Here is an 18,961-nt window from a genome sequence, read left to right on the forward strand (position 1 = left end):
CAGCCTACAGGCAACATGTAGGTCTACATACAGTTTTGTTTTTATTCACAGTAGGGTACAGTACTGTAATGAAATTCCCACCAGTAACCAGATAGAAGGCAAAAAAAAACAAAAAACGTTTTTTAAGCCTGTCTGGTAGACCGGGAGGTTCGGATCTCTGAAGTTCGGATGAGTGGGGTCCTACTGTATACCCTGGACCACCCATATAGACCCTGGACCACCCATATATACCCTAACCACCCATATATACTCTGGACCACCTATATATACCCTGGACCACCCATATATACCCTGGACCACCCATATAGACCCTGGACCACCCATATATACCCTGGACCACCCGTATATACCCTGGACCACCTGTATATACCCTGGACCACCCATATATACCCTGGACCACCCATATAGACCCTGGACCAACCATATATACCCTGGACCCCCTATATATACCCTGGACCACCCATATATACCCTGGACCAACCATATAGACCCTGGATCACCCATATATACCCTGGACCACCCGTATATACCCTGGACCACCTTTATATTCCCTGGACCATCCGTATATACCCTGGACCACCTATATATACCCACTCTTCTGGGAAGGCTTTCTACAACATTTTGGAGTGTGATGGTCGGAATTTTTGCCCATCCAGAAGAGCATTTATGAGGTCAGACACTGATGTTGGACGAGAGAGCCTAGCTGACAATCTCCGTTCTAGTTCATCCCAAAGAAGATGATGATGAGTTCATCCCAAAGGTGTTCGATGGGGTTGAGGTCAGGACTGTGGGCCAGTCAAGTTCTTCCACACCAACCTCACCCAACCATACAACCATAATTCCTGGTATGTGTTAACCATAATGGCAATAAACAGACCTTGAGTCTTGAATCCATGCCTTTATTGACCTTGCTTTGTGCACTGGGGCACAGTCATGCTGGAACAGAAAAGGGTCTTCCCCAAACTGTTCCCACACAGTTGGAAGCATGGAATTTTCCAAAATGTCTTGGTAAACTGAAGCATTAACATTTCCCTTCCCTGGAACTAAGGGGCCTAGGCCAACCCCAGAAAAACAACCCCAGAACATTATCCCTCCTCCACCAAACTTAACAGTTAGCACAATGCAGTCAGGCAGGAAACGTTCACCAAACTCAGACTGCTCCATCAGACTGCCAGATAGAAAAGCGTGATTCGCCACTCCACGGAACACGTTTCCACTGCTCCAGAGCCCAGCGGCGGCGTGCTTGACACCACTCCATCCCACGCTTGGCATTGTGCTTGGTGATGTAAGGCCCTCTTGTCCAACATGAGTGTCTGACCTCACTTCTGGATGAATGGGCAAAAATTCCCACAGACACACACTAAAATCTTGTAGAAAGGCCTCCTAGAAGAGTGGAAGCTGTTATAGCTGCAAAGGGGGGACCAACTCCATATTAATGCCTATGAATTTAGAATGGGGGGTCATAAAAGCTCCTGTAGGTGTAATGTGTAGGTGTCGCAATACTTGTGTCCATATACTGTAGTGAATAGTGTGTATATACTAAAGTGTATAGTGTGTATATACTCTAGTGTATAGTGTGTATATACTGTACTGTACTGTATAGTGTGTATATACTGTATATACATACATATTACACTCCCTTCAGACCCATGCCTACACTTATCTATCTAACCCGAGTGAATAACTTGACCCACTCCCCTAGCCTCTCATCCCTTTCCTGTAATACAGTATACTGTATATATATACTTGTATCTTGTATTTAGCTACTGGTATAACAACTTGTTTATTTGATCTTTTTACCTCTATATTGCTTAATGTGTGAATGGAAGAATGTTTCACGACTCGTTGTCCTTGTATGATGTAATATGTGACAAATAAACCTGACATGACTTTGACTTTGATAGAGGGGTTGTTGGTATAAAATGTTTGTCATGTATTGTAATGAGGATGGGTGAATTCTCTCAGACCTGTGACTGTGACCCTTGTCTGAACCCAGGAGTACATCGCCAAGCAGTTCCGCTTCATGCAGAAGCAGATAGGCTACGACGTGCTGGCGGAGGACACCATCACAGCGCTGCTCCACAACAACCGCAAGCTCCTGGAGAAACACATCACCGCCGCCGAGATCGACACCTTCGTCAGTCTGGTCAGGAAGAACCGAGAGCCCAGGTAGGCGTGCGTGCGTGCGTGCGTGCGTGCGTGCGTGCGTGGACGGGGGGGAGGCTTTTAGGGTGTGTGTGGTGCTGGGTTTGATGTGTTATTGGTCTACATAATTTATAGGTGTGGTTGCATCTGATGAAAGTCAGGTGGTTAATGTAATCTGTGTAAGAATGGGCTGACCATTGAACACCAGGGTCATAGGACACATGTAAGGACCAACCGGCTGTAATTAGGCTTATGAGCAGATGGGACAGTATGTGCTGTAATTAGGCCTATGAGCAGATGTTATAGTATGTGCATGTTTTTACGTGCGACATAATTGAAGTCTGGTGGTGGCTGACTTAATCACTGGGGGATTTTTTCAGAGACACCACAGGCCCAGAGAAATATGTCTTATGTTTCTGAAAATAAGAGTTGAAACTGAAGTGTGTGTGTGTGTGTGTGCGTGCACGCGTGTGTGTGCATGTGTGTGCGTGCGTGTGTGTGTTTTCCTCCCAGGTTTCTGGACTACCTGTCGGACCTGTGTGTGTCCATGAACAAGTCCATCCCTGTGACCCAGGAGCTGATCTGCAACGCTGTCCTGGACCCTTCCAACGGAGACATCCTCATAGAGACCAAGTGAGACGTCCTCCTTCCCCTCCCACCCTTCCTCTCCTCCCTCCCCTCCCACCCTTCCTCTTCTCCCTCCCCTCCCCTCCCCCCCTTCCTCTCCTCCCTCCCCTCCCACCCTTCCTCTCCTCCCTTCCCTTCCTCTTCTCCCTCCCCTCCCCCCCTTCCTCTCCTCCCTCCCCTCCCACCCTTCCTCTCCACAGAGACCCCCGCAGCCGAGAGACCTGGGCTCATATGGACGTTCAATATCTGCTGTAGCACATATAATGAGATACATGTTCAGCTGAATTAGATTCTACTGTTTCTAAATGAGATCTATTCAGCTGGAAGCCATTGAGATACAGAACGTGTTTATCTGCAGCATCATTTAAAAGCTGCTCATGATGACTGTATTGTAGTTGAAGGTTTAACACGTGTGCGTTTGCACAGCTTACCAATCATCTGCTTTGTTTACAAACAGACCCAACACATCTATGTTCTCACATTAGCCCTACGCTACGCGCCGCCGTGCCAGGACACTTCTCTGGCTGAGGGCTTTAAAACAACCACGCCACTTCAGTCTCCATTTCTCTTATGTCTCCATGGCCAAAGATTCTCACCTCACATCAAATGCCACACACACTCTGAGGTTCTGTTTGTAGCACTGTTGTGGTTCCTGCGGTACAAACCGAGCCGTGAGCAGGTTCCACGTGACCTCGTTCTGCATGGTCTCAAACACGTGTCCGTCACGTGAACCAGCATGCCGCTCTGGGCTCCTCACCAAGGTCTTAGTTACCAGCAGGGGGCACCAGACCGGCACTAACGCTCCGGATCCAATCACACCTCATTTCTGTTTTAGTGAGTGGGCGATGGCTGGATTGCGATGTGCCCAAATCCAGTACCCAGTATGAACATTGGCGGGACCGCCTGCCCCCCCCCTCTTCTCCCCCCCTCCTGCTCCCCCCCCTTCCTCCGTCTGCAGACTGGTGCTGTCCAGGTTCGAGATCGAGGGCGCGTCCATCGGGGAGAACTCTGTGGAGTCCGAGGAGGACGAGGAGGAGGTCTGGCTCTTCTGGAAGGACAGCAGCAAAGAGATACGCAGCAAGAGCATCAGGGAGCTGGCCCAGGATGCCAAGGAGGGCCAGAAGGAGGACCAGGAGGTGGTCAGCTACTATAGGTAGGTAGGACCAGGAGGTGGTCAGCTACTACAGGTAGGACCAGGAAGTGGTCAGGTACTACAGGTAGGACCAGGAAGTGGTCAGGTACTACAGGTAGGACCAGGAAGTGGTCAGGTACAACAGGTAGGACCAGGAGGTGGTCAGCTACTACAGGTAGGACCAGGAGGTGGTCAGCTACTACAGGTAGGACCAGGAGGTGGTCAGCTACAGGTCCAGAGGTTAATATAGCTGAGTGTCCTCTCCCTGCCACCCTGTCCAGGTACCAGTTGAACCTGTTTGCCAGGATGTGTCTGGACCGTCAGTACCTGGCCATCAACAAGATCTCGGGCCAGCTGGATGTGGACCTGATCCTGCGCTGCATGTCGGATGAGGACCTGCCCTACGACCTGCGCGCCTCCTTCTGCCGCATGATGCTGCACATGCACGTGGACCGCGACCCCCAGGAGCAGGTCACGCCCGTCAAATACGCCCGCCTCTGGTCCGAGATCCCCTCGGAGATCGCCATCGACGAGTGAGTGGCTTCGGCCGGCGGGGGTCCAGCTGTTTGGCTCATCAGTAGTTTGGATTGAGGGGATAGTAGGGTGTGTAACGGTCTGTTTGGGCCCCATGAGCCTGGAGGGAGGCAGGGAAGGAGGGAGGGATAGAGGGAAGGAGGGAGGGAGCGGGAGAGAGTGAAGGAGGGAGGATCACAGTCTATTAATTTCCAGCACAAAACAAAACCACTAAACCAGCCACATGTGAGGGTGAGACCTTTTTTCTCAGGCTCTAAGTCACTGTTGGGTCTTGCATTCCTCTCAGTCCTACTGGCCTGTCAATCGTACTGCCTACCTGCCCCCCCCCCCCACCCCCCGTACCCCTGTGTGTCCCAGCTACGACAACGACGGCACGTCCAAAGACGAGATCAAGGAGCGCTTCTGCCAGACCATGGAGTTCGTGGAGAACTACCTGAGGGATGTGGTGTGTCAGAGCTTCCCCTTCGCCGACAAGGAGAAGAACAAGCTCACCTTCGAAGTCAGTCCAACCAATCACCAGTCCTCACTGGACAGGTCACAATATCGTTCGCCCTTTTTTTGGGATAACTGGGTCTGATACTAGGCCCCTATTGGTCCAATCAGAAGCTGAGTTCCTACTGGTTGGACTGGTGGGAGCTCAGGAAGATGGCGGCCGTGATGAGCACCTGACCTCTGACCTCCAGTGTGTGTTCCTCCCGCTCGCCTGGATCCCGTCTCTAGGTGGTGAACCTGGCCAGGAACCTCATCTACTTTGGTTTCTACAACTTCAGTGACCTGCTGCGCTTGACCAAGATCCTGCTGGCCATCCTGGACTGTGTCCACGTCAGCACCATCTTCCCCATGAACAAGCTGGAGAAAGGCGACGAGACCAAGGGTAGGAGACACTTCAGAAGACTCACTGGGAAGATTCCATTAGATTTGATTCAGCGTTGTTGTGATGTGAGTACAGGTGCTGGAACAACCAAACGCAGTTTAGCATCTAACCAGAAGTGCAAGATCATCACAATATGGGGAGCTGTGTGTGTGTGTGTGTGTGTGTGTGTGTGTGTGTGTGTGTGTGTGTGTGTGTGTGTGTGTGTGTGTGTGTGTGTGTGTGTGTGTGTGTGTGTGTGTGTGTGTGTGTGTGTGTGTGTGTCTTGAATGGATGTTATGCTTACAAAGGAATATAAGGTACATAACACGTCATAACAGAATAGTGGACTTGATAGTAAAAGACATATCTTATCTAAAACATTCCTGTGTGATCCCACCATCTCTGCAGTAACCCAGCCACTCTGACACACCTGTCTGCTAATACACCAGATGTTGTTGTCAACGAAGCATCTGAAGAAGTGTGTGTTCTGGAGGTCACCTGCACATTTGACTCTAGCCTAGAGGAAGCCTTCTTGACCAAGGTCATTAAGTACCGACCTCTCCTGAATGCTAGGGTACAGATGCTACTTCTGTTCAGATTTGGCAGCCTAGGACAGATCAAATCGATTTGATTGAAATCAAATCAAACTTAATTTTTTTAGCATTTTTCATACACAGAGGCAACACAATGCGCTTTACAGAGTTTCACTTAGCAGAACAGGCTCATAGAGAATGATGCAAGGCAGAGGTGGGGAAACAGAAAGCAGAGAGCCAAGGGTAAAAAAAAGGGGTGTGGTTGGCTGGATAGGGACAGCTGACGACACAGAGTGAGAAGGAAGTCATCATGAGGAGGCAGGGGGCCTTTCCAGGAGCCATTAGGTGGTCTTTGGCCGAGGACGGGGGACGGAGGATGGGGGGTGGGGGGGTAGTTCCAGGGCCTGCTACAGGGTTGCCTGCAGGAGGCAGGGGGAGTCCACAGGACCTGTTTAGAGTATAAGAGGGAGAGACACTAGGGAGGAGGACAGGGTTAGTGGCTGTACTGGACATCCACAGCAGACACGGGGGTGTCTATCAGACTCAGGGTTGTCTGCGGGTGACAGTGGGGCATCCACTGGACCTGGTTAGAAGATAGGAGGGAGAGAGAGAGGCACTAGGGAGAGGGGAGGCAGAACAGGGTTAGTAGCACACAGAGCCATAAAAGCAACACAGATATTAAACAGAACGTACCCGTTGCAGGGCAACCGGCATCTGTATACACATCTAAATACACACACAGTCATAACAGGATATGCACCAATGTATACAGAGGATTCACAGGCAGGCTGGAGGCTGCCTTTCTGTGTCTCTAGGTCCTGGCTAGTGATTGTAGGCTAGGCTGAAAAGGTACGTCTTGAGATCTTGCATAAAGGTTTCCATTGTTTCAGATGCCCAAGAAGAGAGCTAAACGTCTTGCTAAGCGCTGCTCTGTCCCTGCTGTCATGGGTGTTGGCTCATAGTGACCAGAACAGTCTGGCAGCCATGCTGCTACCTGAGTGTGTGAAGAAGAAAGCTATGCGGCTGGTCCATGACCTTGTGAATGTATATTAATTAGTCCATGACCTTGTGAATGTATATTAATTGGTCCATGACCTTGTGAATGTATATTAATTGGTCCATGACCTTGTGAATTATATTAATTGGTCCATGACCTTGTGAATGTATATTAATTGGTCCATGACCTTGTGAATGTATATTAATTGGTCCATGACCTTGTGAATGTATATTAATTGGTCCATGACCTTGTGAATGTATATTATTTGGTCCATGACCTTGTGAATGTATATTATTGCACCCTCTGTATTTGTGTCCCTGTATGTTTTTCCTCTATGTGGACATAAATACATTGTTAAATGTGTGTGTGTGTGTGTGTGTGTGCGCAGGCAGTAACGTGATGAGGTCTATCCACGGCGTCGGGGAGCTGATGACGCAGGTGGTCCTGAGGGGGGGGGGCTTCCTGCCGGCCACGCCCATCAACCCCCCCAACGGACACGTGGTGAAGACCCAGACGGAGCCGGAGAAGCAGGACATCCTGGTCATGGACACCAAGCTGAAGATCATCGAGATCCTACAGGTCAAGAGGCTGACACACACACACACACACACACACACTCTTACACACGCAAGCATCACACTGGTCTTCAGATCTCTTCAGACGCTCACCCTCGTTCGTTCCTCTCTCTCTCTCTAGTTCATCCTGAACGTTCGTTCCCTCGTTCCTCTCTCTCTCTCTAGTTCATCCTGAACGTTCGTTCCCTCGTTCCTCTCTCTCTCTAGTTCATCCTGAATGTTCGTTCCCTTGTTCCTCTCTCTCTAGTTCATCCTGAACGTTCGTTCCCTCGTTCCTCTCTCTCTCTCTAGTTCATCCTGAACGTTCGTTCCCTCGTTCCTCTCTCTCTAGTTCATCCTGAACGTTCGTTCCCTCGTTCCTCTCTCTCTAGTTCATCCTGAACGTTCGTTCCCTCGTTCCTCTCTCTCTAGTTCATCCTGAACGTGCGGCTGGACTACAGGATCTCCTGTCTGCTCTGCATCTTCAAGAGGGAGTTTGACGAGAGCAACTCCCAGTCTGACATGTCCATAGCAGGAACCCCAGAAGGGCCCAACAGCATGCCAGGCAAGGGGAGCAGCACAGTACTGTTTGTCTCTGAAAGAGTGTGTGTAAGGGCATTCATGACTGCAGCATTTTATTTTATTTTTTACTTTTTATTTATCCTTTATTTAACCAGATGTCCCTTTGAGATACAGGATCTCTTCTTCCAGGGAGTCCTGGCTCTCAATGGGACATCTCCTGGTCCTGCAGCGGTTTAGCAGTCATTGGCTTCTCCCAGAAGATAGGCGACTAGTTCATGAACCGCAGGAGTAATATATGACCCCTCTCAACAAGGCGATCGAGCAAGCTCCTGGAGTATGTTTGTCTACCGGCTAAGAACATTTATAAAGCAATACATTACATTAAATTACATTTTCAGTGTAAGAGAGGCTAAAAACAACATAGGAGAGACATGTCAAATACTGGTGTGTGTTTGCTATGGCCCAGGCCTAAAGCCGGAAGTGGGCTGGTGTATGTCTGTGTGTACGTGTGTGTGTGTGTTAACTAAATGCTACGACATCCACAGCAGACACAGGGGTATCTATCGGACTCAGAGTGGTCTGCTGGTGACAGTGGGGCATCCACTGGACCTGGTTAGAAGATAGGAGGGAGAGAGAGAGAGGCACTAGGGAGAGGGGAGGCAGAACAGGGTTAGTAGCACACAGAGCCATAAAAGCAACACGTATTAAAACAGGCAACCTGGAGCAAGCTCCTGGAATATATTAGTCTAACGGCTAAGAACATTTATAGAGCAATAAATTACATTAAATTACATTTTCAGGGCAAGAAAGGCTAAGAGCATCAGGTCCAGGCCTAAGCCGGATGTCGACTGATGTGTGTGTGTGTACGTGTGACATGAGACTGCATGAGACCCTGTGAATTTATTATTTTAGAATTCCGGTGTACTGGCTAGTACACTGGCGGGAAATCTTGTGGTGGAAGCGGAAGTGATGCGTTTTGCATGTCACAATATCAGGAAGAGAACAAACACTTCGCCCCGCAAAACTAAATCTACATGCACATAAAAGAAAGAAGACCGGTATTTACCTGCACTGAAGCCATCCTTCCAGAAAGTCAATTGAAGTACAGTAGCTACAATCTTCCAATCCAGTCTGCTCCACGCATGTTTGTTGTTATATTTTTTTCCCATCATTACAGCGAGTGAGTGGGGAATTGTGGGAAATGTGGTTCCTAAAGCGCAGTGACGATTTTATCATGACCAGAGGGGCTGCCAAAGTGCTGAGATATCTCATGTAGCTTTTAGATTCTGTTTATTTAACATGGTTTAACGTAAAAAAAAAAGAAAAAAAAGACTGTTCAAACAAATCTGTGCTCAACAATAACCAAAGTTATGTCCACCTTTGGTCATTGGTGTCTGTGTCGTGATTTAATGTGAGCTTTCTTATTTCTTCAGGGGCGCTTGATTTCGAGCACATCGAGGAGCAGGCAGAGGGCATCTTCGGCGGGAGGTGACTGCTCACTGAAACACACATCACAAAACAGAGAGCTGGAACCTAGACTCATACCTGTGTGTGTGTGTGTGTGTGTGTGTGTGTGTGTGTGTGTGTGTGTGTGTGTGTGTGCGCGCACGCGTGTGTGTGTGTGCGTGTGTTTGCGTGTATGTGTGGTGTTCTTGTCTGTGTGTCCGCCCCCCCAGTGAGGAGAACACGCCCCTCGACCTGGATGACCACGGCGGCCGGACCTTCCTGAGGGTCCTGCTGCACCTGACCATGCATGAATACCCCCCCCTGGTGTCCCGGGCGCTGCACCTGCTCTTCAGACACTTCAGCCAGAGACAGGAGGTCCTGCAGGCCTTCAAACAGGTACCCACACACCCCACCACCATGGAGATACCTACACACCCCACCACCATGGAGATACCTACACACCCCACCACCATGGAGATACCTACACACCCCACCACCATGGAGATACCTACAAACCCCACCACCATGGAGATACCTACACACCCCACCACCATGGAGATACCCACACACCCCACCACCATGGAGATACCTACACACACTACCATGGAGATACCTACACACCCCACCACCATGGAGATACCTACACACCCCACCACCATGGGGATACCTACACACCCCACCACCATGGAGATACCCACACACCCCACCACCATGGAGATACCTACACACACTACCATGGAGATACCTACACACCCCACCACCATGGAGATACCTACACACCCCACCACCATGGGGATACCTACACACCCCACCACCATGGAGATACCCACACACCTGACCAAGCAGGTACCCCACACACACCACCCAATACCCCCTATACAGGTACCCCTACACACCCCACCGCTATGGAGACACCTACACACCCCACCGCCATGGAGACACCCCACACACCCAACCACCATGGAGATACCTACACACCCCACCACCATGAAGATACCTACACACCCCAGCGCCATGGAGATACCTACACACCCCACCACCATGGGGATACCTACACACCCCACCACCATGAAGATACCTACACACCCCTCCACCATGAGATACCTACACACCCCACCGCCATGGAGATACCTACACACCCCGGCGCCATGGAGATACCTACACACCCCAGCGCCATGGAGATACCTACACACACTACCATGGAGAAACCTACACACCCCACCACCATGGAGATACCTACACACCCCAGCGCCATTGAGATACCTACACACCCCACCACCATGTGGATACCTACACACCCCACCACCATGGAGACACCTACACACCCTACCACCATGGAGATACCTACACACGCCACCACCATGAAGATACCTACACACCCCGGCGCCATGGAGATACCTACACACCCCAGCGCCATGGAGATACCCGCACACCTAACCACCATGGAGATACCTACACACCCCACCACCATGGAGATACCTACACACACCCTCCACCATGGAGGTAACTAAACACCCCACCCAATACCCCCTATACAGGTACCCCTACACACCCCACCGCATGGATATATCTACACACCCCACCACCATGAAGATACCTACACACCCCTCCACCATGAGATACCTACACACCCCACCGCCATGGAGATACCTACACACCCCACCACCATGAAGATACCTACACACCCCGGCGCCATGGAGATACCGACACACCCCAGCGCCATGGAGATACCCGCACACCCCACCACCATGAAGATACCTACACACCCCAGCGCCATGAAGATACCTACACACCCCAGCGCCATGGAGATACCCACACACCCCACCACCATGGAGATATCTACACACACTACCATGGAGATACCTACACACCCCACCACCATGGAGATACCTACACACCCCAGCGCCATGGAGATACCTACACACCCCACCACCATGTGGATACCTACACACCCCACCACCATGGAGATACCTACACACCCTACCACCATGGAGATACCTACACACCCCACCACCATGAAGATACCTACACACCCCGGCGCCATGGAGATACCTACACACCCCACCACCATGGAGATATCTACACACACTACCATGGAGATACCTACACACCCCACCACCATGGAGATACCTACACACCCCAGCGCCATGGAGATACCTACACACCCCACCACCATGTGGATACCTACACACCCCACCACCATGGAGATACCTACACACCCTACCACCATGGAGATACCTACACACCCCACCACCATGAAGATACCTACACACCCCGGCGCCATGGAGATACCTACACACCCCAGCGCCATGGAGATACCCGCACACCTAACCACCATGGAGATACCTACACACCCCACCACCATGGAGATACCTACACACACCCTCCACCATGGAGGTACCTACACACCCCACCCAATACCCCCTATACAGGTACCCCACACACCCCACTGCCATGGAGATACCTACACACCCCACCGCCATGGATATATCTACACACCCCACCACCATGAAGATACCTACACACCCCTCCACCATGAGATACCTACACACCCCACCGCCATGGAGATACCTACACACCCCACCACCATGAAGATACCTACACACCCCACCACCATGGAGATTCCCCACACACCTGGCCATGCAGGTACCCCACACACACCACCCAATACCCCCTATACAGGTACCCCACACACCCCACCGCCATGGAGACATCCCACACACCCCACCGCTATGGAGACACCTACACACCCCACCGCCATGGAGACACCCCACACACCCCACCACCATGGAGATACCTACACACCCCACCACCATGAAGATACCTACACACCCCAGCGCCATGGAGATACCTACACACCCCAGCGCCATGGAGATAACCGCACACCCCACCACCATGGAGATACCTACACACCCCACCACCATGGAGATACCTACACACACCCTCCACCATGGATGTACCTACACAACCCACCCAATACCCCCTATACAGGTACCCCACACACCCCACTGCCATGGAGATACCTACACACCCCACCGCCATGGATATATCTACACACCCCACCACCATGAAGATACCTACACACCCCTCCACCATGGAGATACCTACACACCCCACCGCCATGGAGATACCTACACACCCCACCACCATGAAGATACCTACACACCCCACCACCATGGAGATTCCCCACACACCTGGCCATGCAGGTACCCCACACACACCACCCAATACCCCCTATACAGGTACCCCTACACACCCCACCGCCATGGAGATACCTACACACCCCACCACCATTAAGATACCTACACACCCTACCACCATGGAGATACCTACACACCCCACCACCATGGAGATACCTACACACCCCAGCGCCATGGAGATACCTACACTCCCCACCACCATGGAGACACCTACACACACCCCCCACCATGGAGGTACCTACACACCCCACCCAATACCCCCTATACAGGTACCCCACACACCCCACTGCCATGGAGATACCTACACACCCCACTGCCATGGAGATACCTACACACCCCACCACCATGAAGATACCTACACACCCCACCACCATGGAGACAACCTGGCCATGCAGGTACCCCACACACACCACCCAATACCCCCTATACAGGTACCCCACACACCCCACCCAATACCCCCTATACAGGTACCCCACACACCCCACCCAATACCCCCTATACAGGTACCCCACACACCCCACCGCCATGGAGACATCTACACACCACACACATATCCTACTGTACCTGCCCATAACATACAGTATAGGTACACACACACACACATACAACCACACACACACACACACACACACACACACACTCAGTCAGTCACTATGAGGGTATGCGGACAGCTGACAGGGATCCTAATAAACGTCAACTTCAGCTTCAGCTTCCAGCGGATCAAACAGCACTAAGAGTTCTATCATCAACCAGACTGACCATGTTCTCCACATCAGTCGCTACCACACCAGGTCTGGCCATGACCCCTGCCCCTCTACCCCTCTACCCCCTCTGCCCCTCTACCCCTCTACCCCCTCTGCCCCTCTACCCCCTCCACCCTTCTACCCCCTCCACTCTCTACCCCTCTACCCCCTCTACTCCCACTACCCCCTCTGCCCCTCTACCCCTTTACCCCCTCCCTCCCTCTACCCCCTCCACCCCTCCACCCTTCTACCCCCTCCACTCTCTACCCCTCTACCCCCTCTACCCCCTCTACTCCCTCTACTCCCTCTACTCCCTCTACCCCCTCTACCCCTCTACCCCTCTACCCCCTCCACCCCTCTACCCCCTCCACTCTCTACCCCTCTACCCCCTCTACCCCCTCTACCCCCTCTACTCCCTCTACCCCCTCTACCCCTCTACCCCTCCACCCCTCTACCCCCTCTGCCCCTCTACCCCCTCCACCCCTCTACCCCCTCTACCCCCTCCACACTCTACCCTTCTACTCCCTCTACCCCTCTACCCCCTCCCTCCGCCCATCTACCTCTCTACCCCCTCCACCCCTCTACCCCTCTACTGCTCTATCCCCTCTACCCCCTCCACTCTCTACCCCTCTACCCCCTCTACTCCCTCTACCCCTCTACCCCCTCCCTCCGCCCCTCTACCCCTCTACCCCCTCCCTCCGCCCATCTACCCCTCTATCCCCTCTACCCCCTCCACTCTCTACCCCCTCTACTCCCTCTACCCCCTCTACCCCTCTACCCCCTCCCTCTACCCCTCTAACCCCTCTACCCCCTCCACTCTCTACCCCCTCTACCCCCTCTAACCCCTCCACTCTCTACCCCTCCACCCCTCTACCCCCTCTACCCCCTCCACTCTCTACCCCTCCCCCTGTCCAGGTCCAGCTGCTGGTGACCAGTCAAGACGTGGAGAACTACAAGCAGATCAAGTCGGACCTGGACCAGCTGCGCTCCATCGTGGAGAAGTCAGAGCTGTGGGTGTATAAGAGGCAGGGCCCCGACGAGGGCCTGGACACCGGGGAGGGCCTCTCCGCCCAGGGCCCGCACAAGAAGGTACAGCACCCCCACACTCTGAGGGCCTCTCCTCCCAGGGCCCACACAAGAAGGTACAGTCTCTCCACCCAGGGCCCGCACAAGAAGGTACAGTCTCTCTACCCAGGGCCCGCACAAGAAGGTACAGTCTCTCCACCCAGGGCCCACACAAGAAGGTACAGTCTCTCTACCCAGGGCCCGCACAAGAAGGTACAGTCTCTCCACCCAGGGCCCGCACAAGAAGGTACAGTCTCTCCACCCAGGGCCCGCACAAGAAGGTACAGTGTGGTGGAAAAACTCAGTAGCAAGGTGTTCTTTGGAATGAAGTTGAATGCCGAGCGGCAAAGATTAAAACAAAGTTTATTAAAGTAATACCGGTACAAAGGTTTCTCTCGAGAGAAGGTCCGTTCCTCAGAGCAAGAGTGAGGGAACGAGCCCCGAGACATATCTGAAGTTGATTCTTATAGGATACACATCATGTCAAAGGTCACACCCAGGAATACAGGAATACAAGTATTATTAATGATACTGTCATGTGGGTGTTTTTCACTTCCCCAAGAAGGAGAAGTATGCACCGACCCCGCCGGGCACCAGAAGCCATAAGTCAAGGAACAGTCAAGACTAAAACTGGGCCCGAACAGATCAAAGCCAGTTTCACTTCCTTATCTGGTAACCCAGACAACAACCCCTTGTCAAGACACTGTCATTAGAATAGCATAGGAAAACACATCTGGCAACCGTCCTAACAATAGGCCCCCTATGCCCACCCCAGAGGTAGAGATGAGCACATGCTAGAGAGTACCAGTGTATGTCTCTGAGGAAATGGATTAGGAACATTAAGGAAGGGAAAGCCAGTTGAGGTGGTTCGGGCATCTAGTGAGGATGCCTCCTGGGCGCCTCCCTAGGGAGGTGTTCCAGGCGTGTCCGGCTGGGAGGAGGCCGCGGGGTAGACCCAGGACTAGGTGGCGGGACTACATCTCCGCACTGGCCTGTGAGCGGCTAAAGATTCCCCAGGCAGAGCTGGTTGATGCTGCTAGGGAAAGGGATGTCTGGGGCCCCCTGCTGGAGCTGCTGCCTCCGCGACCCGACCCTGGATAAGCGGATGATGATGATGATGATGATGATGAAGGAAGGGAAAGCCCACATATGGACAGGGCCTTTCCTGTAAGGGCTTCAGCACACAGTATGCAGAGTATGCAGAGTACATTCTGTTCTTATACTGATATGATAGAGACTATGCAAAAACACAATTTCCCATTACATTCCCCCCTTTTTATCATTTATTGATAAACATTAAAGCAAATTAAAGCTGTTTTTGTCAGGCCCCAAAACCTGTAACATAGCAGGCATTCAAAGCAAAACAAAGCAGTATACGTGAGGCCTCAAAACCTCCAGTGTGAGCAAGCTAAGATCAGAGCAACCATATAATGGGGAGTTACAACAATGAATGTGAAAATAAAATCATCAGTACCACAGTAATAACATCATCAGACAACAGTAATAAAATCATCAGTACCATATTAATAAAATCATCAGACAGCAGTAATAAAATCATCAGACAACAGTAATAAAATCATCAGTACCATAGTAATAAAATCATCAGACAGCAGTAATAAAATCATCAGACAACAGTAATAAAATCATTAGTACCATAGTAATAAAATCATCAGACAACAGTAATAAAATCATCAGACAAAACCTGGACGTCCGCCTCCTTCTCCTTGACGAGCCAGGTTTGCTACAGCCAAAGCTCTCATCCTGTTCTGTTCCCTCACACTCAAGGTCATACGATCAATGACTCAGCATTAACATAAGGTGTTTCCCTACCACGGAAACGATACCTCGGAATAGAATAGTACCGCTCAGGGCCTGGATGAGCACCTGCGCCGTTTCATCAGTGAGGAAAGGGTGAATCCTCCTGATGTTGTAGAGCATGTATCTGCAGCATGTGACGGATGTGACGTGCGGAAAACGACAGTTGGTCATCCAGGGTCACACCCAGATTCCTCGCAGTCCGAGTCGGGGTCACCACTGTGTCACAATGGTGATGGCCAGGTCCCGGTGCGGGCAGCCCTTCCCCGGGAGGAACAGCAGCTCAGTCTTGTCCAGATTGAGCTTGAGGTGATGTGTCGTCATCCACTCCGAGATGTCAGCCAAGCACCCAGCTATGCGTGTCTCCACTTGTGTATCAGAAGGGGGAAATTACAGGACTAGTTGGGTGTCATCGGCATAGCAGTGATAGGAGAAGCCATGTGAGCGAATGACAGAGCCCAGAGATGTAGTGTAGAGGGAAAACAGGAGAGGACCCAGGACAGACCCTTGTGGTAAACGGAGCAGATGTTGAGGGTGTCCTTAGGTGTGCTGTCCTGTTGGTCTGTGTTTTACAGGGGGATGCAGGTGGCACAGACAAACCAAAGAAACCAGAAAGCACCAGCAGTTACAACTACAGGGTGGTGAAGGAGGTGAGTCCTGGTTGTGAACACAACCACCTCCCAGCAGAATCACCTTCTGACAGGACGACAGCTCAGGCCTGAGGGAATGGACAGTAATGGTGTAGTGTTTCTGTGCGTGTCTTTATGTGTGTCTGTGTGTGTGTGTGTGTGTGTCTGTGTGTGTGTGTGTGTGTGTGTGTGTGTGTGTGTGTGTGTGTGTGTGTGTGTGTGTGTGCGTGCGTGTGTGTGTGTGTGTGTGTGTAGATCCTGCTGCGTCTCAGCAGGCTGTGTGTTCAGGAGGGTCTCTCGGGGAGGAAGAGCAGGAAGCAGCAGCAGAGGCTCCTGAGGAACATGGGGGCCCACGCCGTGGTCCTGGAGCTGCTGCAGATACCCTACGAGAAGGTACAGCTCCACCGCTGCCTGACGTGTGTGTGTGTGTGTGTGTGTGTGTGTGTGTGTGTGTGTGTGTGTGTGTGTGTGTGTGTGTGTGTGTGTGTGTGTGTGTGTGTGTGTGTGAATGTTTATTTTTGTGTCGTGTCTGAGGACCTGTCCCTTACCGGATAATAAGACACCGTAAACAATAAATAATAATTAACTATATCACATACACTTCTCATGGTTTGTAAGCTACGCAATGTAGACCAAACAATAACACAAAATAAATAAATAAAAATAACAGTCTTTCGTCAGAATCCTAAATAAATGCATCACATATAAGTTCTCTTTGTTCGTTTACCCCAAGCTTTCTCTAAATATTCTGCAAGTGCAAATACCCTTTGATCAAAAATCCATTTTAGTCTCTGCATCACTCAACCACATCAAATCAAATCTCTCAAATCATTTTTGACGCACCTTATGATATAAGGGGCCATAAAACACAAAATGGAACTCATTCTCAATGTCAGTATTACAGTAGATACAAATCCGCTCTTCTGTAACCCCCCGGTAACGTCCAGTTTCAAGGTTCAGGTGACCATTTAATCTGATGTGTACAGTATTAGACAAAGCTGCTACTGTTTACAGTATTTACATTTTGGAAAAGGTCAGATGCTCCAATTTGTCCTAGTATGTCCTCTATCTCACTTGCCCATGCACCTTTTACAGTTACATCCCAGTTGAATATTTTCCTAGCAACTCGACATTTTTATTAGTCTGTTCCATAGAGATAACATGCTACCTTTCCATCTTATGTCACCTGGCTCCCAGCCCATATCTCCTCTTATTGACAATACGGGGGCAAATTTATGAAATCCTAGAAAATACCGTATTTCCCTATCCTGGACCATTTCTCCTTTCATATTTACCTTTGAACCCCACACTCCTGCCATATAATCCATAACCGGGCAAACGCATGTGTGAAATAATTTGGAGTAGGTAGCATATCCCAAATCCCCCAGCTGTTTAGTTTTTGCTATTATACCACCAAGTGCCCTACTAGCAGATTCAGCCAGTACAGATGTACCATGTTCAAAATGTAAATGCTCATCTAAAATGAAACCTAAATATTTATAATTCCCAACATACTCACATTTTTGATCCCCAAAATAAAACTGAAAATTTTTAATTTTAATCCCTGAACACTATTCATTAACCTTAACACATACTTTGAGCCCTGATGGAGTAGGAACCACCCTGAACACTATTCATTAACCTTAACACAGGCATGTGGATCTTTATACAATGATTGTATGGCCGAAATAGAATTGTCCTTTTATTCCTTCTTCAAGAAGACAATATGCTAGTAGATCTGTTGACAAAATCAAAAGCTTTGTGGAAGTCAATGTAACAAGCAAATTATGATTTGTTTTGCATGATTCTATTTGTGACTACTTTGGTAATAGAGTAGACATGATCAATGCAGGCTCTAGCCTTTCTAAAACCATTCTGCTCCTCCACTAAACAGCTGTTTTCTTCCAGATAAGCCATGAGCCTAGTGTTAAGAATAGATGTATATCATTTATATGCTGTACTTAATAGACTAATGCCATGGTAATTTGAGGGTATTCTTGGGTCGTTTTTTAAAGATTTCGGTATTGGACTCACAATAGATTTGTACCATACTGATGGAATAGTCCCACTTTCAAAACAGTGCGTGTGCGTATGTTTGTGAGTGTGTGGGTAGGACTGTGTGTGCGTGTGTGTGCGTGTGTGAGTGTGGGTGTGAGTGTGTGTGGG

General features: G+C 50.4%; 1 protein-coding gene across 2 annotated transcripts in view; it reads left to right on the forward strand.

Moving 5' to 3' along the window:
• itpr1a (inositol 1,4,5-trisphosphate receptor, type 1a) overlaps positions 1 to 18,961 on the forward strand; it is a 154,159-nt gene that overhangs the window by 60,200 nt on the left and 74,998 nt on the right. For both annotated transcript variants that reach the window (XM_084446279.1, XM_084446280.1), the window contains exons 17-29: positions 1,997 to 2,169; positions 2,659 to 2,778; positions 3,731 to 3,925; positions 4,186 to 4,437; positions 4,796 to 4,937; positions 5,159 to 5,312; positions 7,210 to 7,400; positions 7,808 to 7,940; positions 9,331 to 9,385; positions 9,574 to 9,739; positions 14,202 to 14,375; positions 16,742 to 16,816; positions 17,051 to 17,188. In XM_084446279.1, coding sequence (XP_084302405.1) covers positions 1,997 to 2,169; positions 2,659 to 2,778; positions 3,731 to 3,925; positions 4,186 to 4,437; positions 4,796 to 4,937; positions 5,159 to 5,312; positions 7,210 to 7,400; positions 7,808 to 7,940; positions 9,331 to 9,385; positions 9,574 to 9,739; positions 14,202 to 14,375; positions 16,742 to 16,816; positions 17,051 to 17,188 — 1,968 coding nt within the window. The remainder of the gene's footprint in view (positions 1 to 1,996; positions 2,170 to 2,658; positions 2,779 to 3,730; positions 3,926 to 4,185; positions 4,438 to 4,795; positions 4,938 to 5,158; positions 5,313 to 7,209; positions 7,401 to 7,807; positions 7,941 to 9,330; positions 9,386 to 9,573; positions 9,740 to 14,201; positions 14,376 to 16,741; positions 16,817 to 17,050; positions 17,189 to 18,961) is intronic.

The sequence above is a fragment of the Borostomias antarcticus genome (assembly GCF_949987555.1).
Source record: "Borostomias antarcticus genome assembly, chromosome: 11".
Taxonomy (NCBI): Eukaryota; Metazoa; Chordata; class Actinopteri; order Stomiiformes; family Stomiidae; genus Borostomias; species Borostomias antarcticus.